Here is a 12,066-nt window from a genome sequence, read left to right on the forward strand (position 1 = left end):
GGCTCCTAGAAACTGGCTCAGCCAAAAGACCTCACAGTGACACCTTGGGCACAACCATGCTGATAAGCATTGGCCAGAGAGGAGTTTGCCACAGTGCCCGCCGAGGCAGATGGGCGCGTGGTCATCGCGCACCGTGCAGATGAGTGAACTGGGACCCAAGGTGCGAACCCTGCCCACATGCACCAGCCCTCCTGGGGCAGTCTCACCTCGGGCAGTGTCCCCTGTGTCTTCCACACCTTGATGCAGATCCAGAGCGGGATGCAGAGCATGGAGGACAGGGCCATGAGCCAGCCAATGCCATAGCCCCAGGCTGGGTAGGTGTAGACGTTGTTGTACTTGAGTGGCTTGTACTTGACCAAGAAGAAGATGAAGATCCCCTGCAGAGAGATGGGGGCAGGTGCCTGGGGGATGGGCCCTCAGCCCTGCTAGGCCATGAGGGGTCTCGGGCCCAGGCAGACCAGCAGGAGGCTGGCAGGGGAGGGGGCTGGCCCCATTTCACAGCCGTGAAAGGTGAGGCCCTGCCAGGACCACAGTGAGCTTGAGGCACAGCAGGCTAGAGCCCCATCCCACAGGCAACAGATGCTCAGGGAACTCGGCCCTGGGTTCTGGGACCTCGCTGGGCTGTGAGAACCTCTCCCTACCCCCAGGAGCCTCTTCCCCAGCCTCTGCCCAGTTAGAAATTTTTATTTTTTCTAGTTACTCCTTGAGACTGGTTTCAAAGTTGCTTCTCAGAACTACCAAGGTCTGTGAAGATGCTGAGTTACATCCAGTGCCAATAAAGGGATGAGTGATTGGGCGTTTTTTAATTAAATGTCTGCTCAGAAAGGCCCTGCTGTGGTCCGGTCTTGGGCAGAGCATGAGCCCCAATGTCACCCTCAGCTCTGCTGCCTTCATGGTTAACAACAAGACGGGGACAGGTCTTTGTTCCCCACATAGTCCTCAGCCCTCCGAGGCGGATCCAGTGCCTGATTTGCCTATGCAGAATCTGAGGTCCTGAGAAGGGAAGCGGTGTGCTCCTGGTCACACGGCAGCTCTGGGATCCCAATGAGGCTGCTCCCTGGCCAAGCCCAGAGCCTGTGCCCATGGGTGCGGCTTTGCAAGGCAACCTGAACCAGGGGACATCAACCTCCTCAGGTCCAGCTTCGGCCAGGCTGGGGGCTGCGGAGTGGAAACGTGGGTTGGGGGGTAGGTGGGTGGGTAGATGGCTGGAGGTGGCTCCTGGTGGGGCCCTTACCGCACAGATCCCAGGGGTCACGATCTTCCAGCACCACTTAATGAGCGACGGTGGCCGGTAGCCAATCATGTCTTCAATGTTATCATAGAACCGGTTGCTTCCTGTCCGGAATAAATCAGATGGGCACATACACACCCCAGAGAAGTTTTGTACATGAGTCAGGGGAATGGCTAGGAGTGTTTGCGTTCTCCAGCCTGAGACAGAAAAACTGCCGCAGGAACCTTTGTATTGCTGAAATAACGACCAGGATGTTACATGTGTGAGGTTTCAGAATAAAAAGCAGCAGGAGGGATGCTGGCCCACTACTGGAGACAGCTCTCCTGGCCTCAGGCCCAGGAAATGATGAGTTGCTGGGAGAAAGGTGGAAGGTGATCCCTTTGGAGGCAAGGCAATCAGGGGTGGGGATGAGGATTTCTTTCTTTTTTTTTTTTTTTTTGAGACGGAGTCTCACTCTGTCGCCCAGGCTGGAGCGCAGTGGCTCGATCTCGGCTCACTGCCAGCTCCACCTCCCGGGTTCACGCCATTCTCCTGCCTCAGCCTCCCGAGTAGCTGGGACTACAAGTGCCCGCCACCACGCCTGGCTAATTTTTTGTATTTTTAGTAGAGATGGGGTTTCACCATGTTAGCCAGGATGGTCTCCATCTCCTGACCCCATGATCCGCCCACCTCGGCCTCCCAAAGTGCTAGGAACTACAGGCGTGAGCCACTGCGCCCGGCCGGGGATGGTGTGAGAAGGGAAGTGGTGTGCTCCTGGTCACACGGCAGCACTGGGATCGCAATGAGGCTGCTGCCTGGCCAAGGCCAGAGCCTGTGCCCATGGGTGCAGCTTTGCAAGGCAGCCTGAAAAGGGGATAAGGATTTCGAAGGCAGAGGCCTGGCAGGGCTGCTACAGAGCAGGGGCCTGCAGAGGCATCCATTCCCAAGCCACACTCATGGCAGGAGTGACCATCACTGAGCCCAGCAACCCTCACCCACTTGTTGGGCTTGGGGAGCAGGAGGACCTGAGGTGGTTGTCTATGGAAGGCCAGGCACCATGCAGGCTGCTGCTCGACTACACTTTCTCCTACTTGGAGACATGTTGATGACTACTGTTATTTTACAAAGGGGAAAACTGAGTCTCAAGGGCAGAAGAACTGGCCTAAGATCATAGTGCCTGAGCCCTGAACCCCTTCCTGTGCTGCAGGGTGTGAAAGCAGGAGGCCTCCCAACAGTGGGAAAGGGCCAAGGAATCCCTGAAGAGAAAGAAGAGGCCAGTATAGACCAAGACAAGCCACAGAGAACCAGAGCCCACCAGAGTCCAAGCACCAGGATCCTGGGCACCCGGTGGGCAGCTGGGGTGTGGACGGGCTTGGCTGCTACTCACCATACACCCAGCCAATGCAGATGCACTCAAAGATGGCCACGAAGAGAAGGCACATCCCACTGGCAGCATAGGAGTCAAAGAGCTGGAAGATGTACATGCCACCCTGTAGGTCGGGGGACAGACACACAGATGGATGGGAGGTGAATGGACAGACGGGAGAGCAGGGTCAGCCAGCTGGCCTCAGGAAGGTCCCTCTCTCTGCTCTGTGGCTACCACTGCCAGGAATCAGTTTCTCCCTAGTCTCCCCAGTTTGAAAATTGTACCCTCCCATCTGGGTGCCCCCTAATTTCCTGTCCTTTGGGGGCCGCTGGGACTGCAGATGGTTTGTCTTATCTCAGCCCCCCACTTCCCAGCTCCCCAAGGGCCAGAGACTACACAGAAAATCAAGATGGGGGAGGCTCAGCACCCCTACCTGGATGGCTATAACAGCCTCCTGACTGGCCTCCCTGCCTCCAGCCTCACCCTCTCCAATCCGTCTACATGCCAGCTTTCGGAGGAACCTTTCTCTGAAACGTGCAAATCCAACCAAACACGTGGCAGTTTAAAGTCACCCTTTGGCTCCTTTCAGCCTGCCAGTTAGGGCTGCTGCCCTCCTCACTGGCCTCATCTCCCTTCCCACAGCCCCTCCTGGACAGACCAAGGGACAGCCTCACCTTCGTGCCTCTACACATGCTATTCCCTTTCACCTGCTAAGTTCCTTCAAAGCTCAGATCAAATGCCACCTCTTTCAGGAAGCCCTTTCTGACGGCCTCATTCTTTCTTTGGGCCTTCACAGCATGTTTTGTGGACTCAACTAAAAAAGGAGGGGAGCGGGGCTGGTGCACAGTAGGGGGTGATAAATGTAAGTTAAATCCTGTGGAGTGTGATCTCCATGGGTGGGGGAGTCCAGCTGGCTTTGTCCAGGGTTGGGTCCCAGTTTCTGGCCCAGGGCTTGGCACACAGGCGGTATGTGGTCCATCTTCACGGGATGAAGAAATGACCACAGGCCAGCTCTGTAGCATACAAATCCGTGACGATTGAGTTTAGTGATGACCTAGAATGTGTGAGCTCAGCTGACCAAGGTAATCTGGAAAGGTTTTCTAGGAGGGAGGAGAGGGGAAAGGACACCAGCTGCAGATGTAGGGAGAGCGGGGGTCTCTAAATAAAATCTTTACAATACAATGAGGGTCCTTAGGGGATGCAATCAAACTCAGGGGAAATGAAAGTGTCAAAGAGCTAGGAAGGATCAGGTGGGGTGGGATAGTCTGAATACCAGGACAGTGCATTAGGGGGCTGGAATGAAACCTGGAGAGCCTCCCGTGTGTCTTCCATGGGGACTTCCTTGGAGTTCTGCTTCCCCTCTGTGCTCCCAGGGTGCCCTGGGCCTGCTTCCTCCTGTCACTCACAGACCACACACCATGGGACTCGTTCATGTCTTCAACTAGACAGGGAGAAATATCTCAATGCCCACAAGGCCAGACAGATGATACGACTGAGAAAAGGGGGCTGGGTGTGGTACCAGGGAGTGGTGGGGACCGTGGCTAACTGGAGAGTACGGGCCCCATCTAGCTACACACCTCTGGAGGGCAGTTGCTGGGGAATGCAGCTGTGAGGCCAGATCTGCAGATTTTCTGGAAGACACCAGAAATACAGATTTTTATGGGAAATTTTTCTGTTATAATTGTTGGCAACTTCGTGTTTTTAAAAAACACAGTGAGGGGGAAACAAAATGGATCTCTGAGTGGGCCATGTCTGGCCGGGGTTCTCCCATCTGTGACAACTACAGTGAATATTCTGGTCTGTGGGGGTCAGGAGCAGGTCTGAGGCACCTCTCTGGGGAGTGCGGGGCTTGGCTTTCTGAGTTAATACCTAAGACCTGCCCCCACCTCCAGTTGCTCCCCTCGCATGAACATCATACTTTACAAAGGAACAAAGAAACCTCAATGCAGCATTCAGCAAGCAGCAGGCTGTGTTTAACCGCTTCCTGTGTCTTCATCCAGTTGGTCCTTCACAGTGCAATTACAAGGCAGGCACTAGTGTTATCTCCACTGTTCACATGGGGAAACTGAGGCACGAAGCAGCGACAACACCTGCTGCAGGTCATCCAGCCAGCTAGTCAAGGGCTGAGGATTGAACCCAGGTCATCTGGATGCAAAGCCCATACCCTCAACCACTCATCACACTGCCTTGGTGGAAGAAAAGACGTTTGTGGCCTATTTTTCTTAGAGCTGAGCTTTAAATGTGTGTAAGTGAGGGAAAGTTCCTTCCAGCAATTACCATGAAGGCCAAGGCAGCACGGCCCATTTGGCAATTGAACTTCTCCAGTGCAATTGATCACAGATAGTCCTCCGAGGATGCGGACGGTTGGCGTGGGAGGCCCAAGCGCCTGCTGACTAACAGTCTTGTGTGACTGCAGCACTGGCTCCCTGATGGCCTCCAGGGGCCATGAAGCACCCCTTGGGCAGATGTAAGGCCTCAGTCAGAGGTTGGGTATCAGAGACTCGGTGAGCTGGGGGCACCTGGGGCAGGCGGTTCAAGAAGCACCCTCCACCACCTGCCTTCTCCAAGCAGCTGATGCCTGTGCCAACATCTGCTCCTCTTGGAATTCTGTCCGTTAGCCTCTTTAACGCATCAGGCTAACCCCCCAATTTGTATGTGACAAGACTGTGACGAGAGACTCTAATTAATCAGTGCTTAATGAGGCCCTGCTTACTGCACTGCCCGGTTTCTCTGAGTGGGGAGAGGTGAGGTGGAAACTGGGAAGCGGCATACCATTTATTTGCTCCAACACTGATTATCACTCTCATTAATGTGACAATGACTGGGCGAGGTAATGATGCCAGCCACTGTGCACTGAGTACCCACCCCGTGCCAGGCACTGAATTGGCTCTGAGGGCATGAAGCCAAATGAGGGCTGGCTCCTGTTCTCACGGCCCTGAGGTCTGGTGGGGGAGACAGGTGAACAGGTGGACCATAGATCACGGTAATGGGGAGGAGGAGACTGAACTGAGCTGCAAACAAAGTGCTAGGGGCTGGGGGCATGAATGAGGAAAGGGACGCTAAGGAGGCTTCCAGGAAGAGGCAGCATATGAGTTGGGAAGTGGGGGGGATGAGTAGATGCAACAAGGTGGCATGAACCCAAATGCTTTCTAGCCTGACCTCAATATTACATCAGCTGCTTTTACTAATTCTGAGTTCCCTCATTTCTTTCCATGTTTCTTACAAAAACTCTTCTTGTTTCTAGGCAACAGTTCATTTTTTTCTTTTTAAATTAATTAATTTTGTGCATATGGGGAGAAAAATACCTAATGTTACCTTCCCAAGATACATAAGAATGTATTTATTTGACAGAATGGCTATGGGAGGTGGGGGAGAGAAATACAGTTTTATCAGATGGTCTTAATTTGGAGGTCATGGAGAACCTCTCCTAACCTGCAGGCCCAGCAGGGACAATGAGAAGAGGGCTACACACAGAAGGCCCAGGCTGGAGCACACGGTGCCCGAAGGTGCCAGTATCATCAGAGATGCCCAGAAAAGCCTGCTCTGAACGCGAGACCACTCATAGGTAACTGTTACAGGGCTAATAGCTGACACTGTTGCTTCACCCGGAAGCTATTCTGAGGGATGGCCCAGGCGTCCATGTGCTCACCATGACAGATCAACCCAGCGTTCCCCTGGTGAGTGTGACTCCCCTCTGTGAATAACAGCAGCGGCCTTTAGCTGAGCACTTGCACATGAAGACACTGTGCTGAGGGCTTGATGAGAACTTCCATTAGATCCTCACCATGACCCGCTAGGAGGAAGCATAAACCGAGTGGCAGAGGGCACTAGACCTGACCCAGGTCACACAGCTGGTCACTTTCAGAGCTGGGAGTTGACGTCACACACCCACTTCACCCCGTGCAGCACAAACCATGCCACTCACCTCCGTTAACATCACGAGGCCCAGAAAATAGGAGATAACAGACAAGGCTAGGATGAGCAGCTCCCGCCGGTAACCCCTCCGGAAGACCTTGGGGTACATGTCCACCACGGCAGTCACCAGGCTTTCCACACACACAAACTGGACGGGGAGATACGATGGTGTGAAACTCAAGGAAAAGGCTGCTCCTGGGGGCCCAGGCTCTGAGCAAGCGCAGCCGGCCTGAACCCTGGGCTTCCTTCATTCCCACACCCACTGATGCAGATGAGGGGCCAGAGGATAACAGTAATCCCAGAACTAGCGGAGCTCCAGTCATGCCCATTTAACAGATGAGGATGCTGAGGCTCAGAGGTGGGGAGTGACCTGCCCAAGATTATTCAGCAAGGATGTGGCAGTAAGGACTTGAGCTGGGGTCTCCAGACTCCAAATCTAGTACTCTTCCTTCTCCCGCATGCTGCCTGTCACATGCCTATGTGCTGGGCTCTGTGCTGGGGTCGACAACTTAAATGAGACCAGCCCCTGCCCTTGAGGCAAGGCTGGGGTTTCTGTGCCTGTAGTGGGAGCTACGTGCTCTGCTGATGGCAGGCTCTGGTCTGTCTCTGTGGTCTCCGGGGTTGGGATGCTTCCCTGCTCTTTGTTTCTGGCAGATGAGGCCCCTCTGTTGGGTGGAGGGCAATCAGAGGTGAGCCAACTTCCAGCTCTTTGTCTCTGCTGGGTGTCTTTGGGCCCCAGCCAAACGGTGCAGGCATCAATGGCTGAGTTTGAGCCACTAAGCATCTGTATCTTGCGTGCTGAGCACATGACCAGGTACACGGTATCTGCCCAGTTCCTACCCACCCATTAACAGCCAGCCTGAATATCCTAAGATACCAACCGCCCCCTTACCTGGTTCTCATGGCACTGGGGGCAGATCTGCATGAACTTTTTCCTGATCACTCTTGTCCCCCACTCAGGACAGCCCAACCCTCTCCTCTGTGTCCTGAGTACACCCCTCACCCTGGGGGCCGTTGCCTGATTATATCTGTCTCCTTATAAGCAGGTGGGATCCTGGAGGGCAGGGGCCACATCATTGTCATCTATCTATTTCCTGTGTCTAGCTCAGGGCCCCTGGCACAGAGGAGGGAAAGGCTCAGGAAATGTTTGCCACATTAATAATAATAACAGTAATGATAATAGCAAACACATCATACCTGCGACAACGTGCCAGGCTCTGTTCTAGGCAGTTAGCATACATTAATTTATGTAGTCTCTCCATGGTCTGTACTATTATTATCCCCCTTTTGTAAATGAAGACACAGAAGCACAGAGGAGGGAGTACGCAATTTACCCAAGGTCACGCAGGCGGTAAGTGGCAACGCCTGGATTCGAATGAGGCGATCTTGCTCCAGAGCTGGGCTTTACCCACCCCACTGCCCTGCCTTGAGGGAGGGAGGAGGAGTTAAGGGTGCTTTTGCCAGCCACCTTGTTGGGAAATACCCCTTCCATGGAGCCATTTGTTGGCTCCAAATCCTTTCTGATTTACCTCTGCCTCCTCAGAAAAGGTGTTTCAACACTCCTTGTGCAGACAAAGGGAATGAGGCACAGAGTGGCAAGGTGACTAGCCCAAGGCACACAGCTCGCAAGTCGTGGGGCTGGGACTCAAGCCCAGGCTGTGGCCTCGCAGCTGCTCCGCCTCAGCAGCAAGGGCTGGCTCTGTCTATCCTTTCTCCAGGTCCTAGGGAAGAGGATGGGATGCTAGGGAGGTTGTTTATCCAGGATTGAAACTGACGAGACACCTGCACTGTGTAGGCCAAGAGGCAGACAGGCCCGGGTGCATGTTCCAGCAAGTCACTCAGTATCTCTGAACCTCAGTTTCTTCTTCTATAAAATGGAGGCAATGAAAGGACCCCCCCGAAGCCCATGTGGTTATGGTGACAATGAACTGAGAATGTATCCAAGGCACACAGCAAGGGCAGCACGCATGGGGGTAGGCAGAGTGGCCGCCACTTTTTGTGCCAGACCTTGGGCCCCCAGGCCCAAGTGCTGGCTTAGCTCAGCCCAGGGACTCGCCGAGCCGAGGCCCCAGCCCCCGCCTCCCTCTGCTAGGCAGGCCTGCCCTGTCACGCATAAGCTGTCAATCCCTCCAAGGCCTCTGCCTGCAACAGCAACAATAAGGGAAGATTATCAGCAGAAACACCCGGTGATTTGGCTCAGCAGCCTCTGGGAAACTGTTCAGGGGAAGAAATTGGACTCGACTGGCTTGACAGACACACTGGCTGTGGGGTTTGGGTGCCAAGTGACTCAACTGGCACAAGGTCATGTGTGAGGGCAGCACTCCCATAGGCTGGGCTGGGTGTGTCTCCCCACTTCACCTAGGGGCCCAGGGTGTCTGACTGCTTTGCCTGCAGAGCTGCCTGCACAGCACAGCGCTGGCTGGCCAAGACCTAGTCTCCTAGGCAGGGAGGCTGTGGCTGGGGGAAGTTCTCCAGGGCTCCTAGGGAAAACTGCTACACGGAGTAGCAGGCAAAGGGTGGGTTTCAGGGACTGATGGGGGAATAGTCTGGGAAAGAGGCCGGGGACCTGGGATGGGAGGCTGGAGTGTGCTCAGTGTGGGAAGCGAGCGCCTGCCGCTGTGTGACAACAAAGGGAAACCGAGTGCATGGGTCAGTTACTAGCTCCAGGTCTATCCCCTTCGCCAGGGAAGGAGGCTGCCAAGCAGAGGCAGGTCGGCAAGGGGCCTCTAGGGAGGGCCAAGCACAGAGGCAGGCAGGTGGTGGCGGGGCAGAGCTGGTGGTGGCATCCAGGACAGAGACGGAGGAAGGAAGAGGAGGTGCTTTTGTATGTGTCCGTGTCCTCAGTGACTGGGTTGGGACAGGGACATGCATGCTGTGGGACTCACTCTCTGAGACTCTCTTCTGCTGTGCCTGGCAGTGCTGTTGGCAGGAGTGGTTGAGCAGAAGGGAAGTATTTAGCAAATTTTTCTAAACATGAATTGAGAGTTGGGAATTCCAGTAAGGAAAACAGTATTTGGGGAGGCTTAGAGGGGCTGGAACAGACATTTGTGGGTAAGTGTGGAGCCCACCTGGTGGATGGGGGTTGCAAGCGTTGCTGGGAGGGAAGAGGAGGGTGGAATGGGGGATGGTGGGCAGGGCCCTGATGCCAGGGCCAGGTGGGAGTGGTTGGGCCTGGGGAGCCACTCTTAAGGGTGGCGTCTGGCCTCCTGGCCCAGGTTCCCCTCCCTCCTGGGCTCCCCCTCCCCATGGCCCCTTACCTGGCTGTCCAGGCCTAGGAAGATGAGCATCATGAAGAATAAGGTGGCCCACAGCGGGGAGAGAGGCATCATGGTGACCGCCTTGGGGTATGCAATAAAGGCCAGGCCAGGGCCTGGAGTGAGGGAGAGAGAGAAAGCCACTGGGTGGAGCCCCATCCCTCATACCATTGCTAGTTTAATCCAGCATTTACTGAGAGCCTCCTCTGCGACAGGCACTGTGCCTGCCTCTCACTCAAATCACTTGTTTCCCAGCCACCCCAGGCGGTTGGTGCTATTCTGATGCCCCTTTTGCAAATGAACAAGTTGAGGCAGAAAGAGGTAAACAAGGGCCTTGGAAGGGTAAGGATTCAAGCCTAGGTTGGGCTGATCCCATGGACCTTCCTTTAGACATGTCTCTACTGTTCTCAAGGGGCAAGGTGCAGTTTCTTGTTAAAATGCAGATTCTCAGGCCCACCCAGCGATTCTGACTCCGTCTGCCCAGGGAGAGGCAAGGACCAGGCACCCAGTGGTTGTGGTAGGTCGGGTCCAGGCTGGAGAAATGCTCTTCCACCCTGGCAGCCTCTTCTTTTGGCTTCCACTCTCATTTCCAGGTCCACACTCCCTTGTTTTAGTTGCTCCACATAAGAGGGCTGGGTTAACGTGTCCTCAGGATGAACTTTATCAATGTCAGCAGACAGATACCTGAGAGTCGAGCCCTGTGGCACAGTGGTCAAGAGCACAGGCTCTGTAGCCAGGTGTCCTGGGCTCAAATCTGTTTTCTTAGTTGAAAAATAGGGATAATAAAGTCCTACCTAAAAAAAGTAGTTTTGCTAATTCAGTGAGATGACACAATAAATGGAAAGCACTGAAGCAGGTAAATGCTTAATAGACATGAACTCTGATGAGTTTTTACTTTAAAGAGAAGCTTCATTAAGGTATAATTTACACACTAGTTTAATAGTTTTAAAAAGTGTATATACCCAGATAACCACCATGACAATCAAGCCATGGCAATCAAGCTATAGAACACTGCCATTGGCCCCTTGGGCCCCTCTGCTGTCTCTTCGCCTCCGTTCCTCATCTTCACTTTGGGCAACCATCAATTCAATTATTTTTTTCATCCTCGGATTAGTTTTGCCTATTCTACCTAGAAATGGAATTGCTGGGTCATATGGCAATCACGTGTTTAATGTTCTAAGAAATTCCAAACTGATTTTCAAAGTAGCTGTGCCATTTTACAGTACTACCAGCAATGTTTCCAATTTCCAGTGGCTCCACATCCTTGCCAACACTTGATATTGTCAGTCTTTTAAGATGTGTCATTACAGTGGGAGAGAGATATTGTATCATAGTTTTCATTTGCATTTCCCTGATAGCTAATGACGAGCTAATGACGTTGAGTATCTTCACATGTATATTGTCTGTTCATATGTCGTCTTTTGTGAAGTGATGGCTTCATTTTTTTGTCCCCTTTTTTTCATTAGGTTGTTTCCTTTTTATTTGATTGTGAGAGTTCTTTATATGTTTAGGATGTAAATCCTTGATCAGAGGAGTTATTACAAATATTTTCTCCCAGTCTGTGGCTTGCCTTTTCATTTTCTTAACGGTGTCTTGTGAAGAGCAGAAGTAAAAACTTTCCAGTTGTTTCCTGCTAGCATGTAAAGAAGTACAATAGATTTTATTTATTTTGTCCTTTGTCCTCACTGAGTTCACTATTACTTTTTTAGTAGGTTCCTTAGGATTTTTGGCTCCGTCAGTATGTTTATCAAGAACATTTTTATTCTTCCCTTTAATTATTTTTATTGTTCTTGCCTTATTGCACTCTCTAGGAAGTTCATTGCTATATGGTATAGAGGCAGAGATAGCATACATCCTTGCTTTGTTTCTGATTTTAGGGGAACACATTCAATATTTAATAACTGGTAAATTAATATTGGTATAATACCATTAAGCCACAGATGTTATTCATATTCTGCCAGTTTTTCTCCTTTTGCCCCCTTTTCTCTGTTCCAACATTTAATCCAGAACTCTAGATTGCGTTTAGTGGTTGTATCTCTTTAGTCTTCTCCAGTCTTTGGCAGTCCCTTAGTCTGTTTTTGGTCTTTTCTAAAATCAACATTTTTGATGAGTTCTGGTTGTTGTTTTGCAGAATGTCTCTTGATGTGGGTTGGTCTGATATTTGCTCATGACTTATGCTGAGGCTGTGCATCTTTTGGCTAGAAAACCACAGCAGTGATGTTATGTCCTTTCTGGTGTATTATATCAGGGGGTACATGTCAATCAATATTATTACTGGTGATGTTTACTTTGATCACTTAAGGTTAAGGTTAAACTGTTGT

General features: G+C 52.2%; 1 protein-coding gene across 2 annotated transcripts in view; it reads right to left on the reverse strand.

The window, feature by feature from the left end:
• Positions 1-12,066, reverse strand: part of SLC6A11 (solute carrier family 6 member 11) — a 121,336-nt gene that overhangs the window by 3,117 nt on the left and 106,153 nt on the right. For both annotated transcript variants that reach the window (XM_025376316.1, XM_025376317.1), the window contains 5 exons: positions 9,749-9,861; positions 6,502-6,639; positions 2,598-2,700; positions 1,235-1,335; positions 207-377 (listed from right to left, as the gene is read on the reverse strand). In XM_025376316.1, the coding sequence (XP_025232101.1) occupies positions 207-377; positions 1,235-1,335; positions 2,598-2,700; positions 6,502-6,639; positions 9,749-9,861 (626 nt within the window). The remainder of the gene's footprint in view (positions 1-206; positions 378-1,234; positions 1,336-2,597; positions 2,701-6,501; positions 6,640-9,748; positions 9,862-12,066) is intronic.

This window comes from Theropithecus gelada, chromosome 2 (assembly GCF_003255815.1).
Source record: "Theropithecus gelada isolate Dixy chromosome 2, Tgel_1.0, whole genome shotgun sequence".
NCBI classification, from domain to species: domain Eukaryota; kingdom Metazoa; phylum Chordata; class Mammalia; order Primates; family Cercopithecidae; genus Theropithecus; species Theropithecus gelada.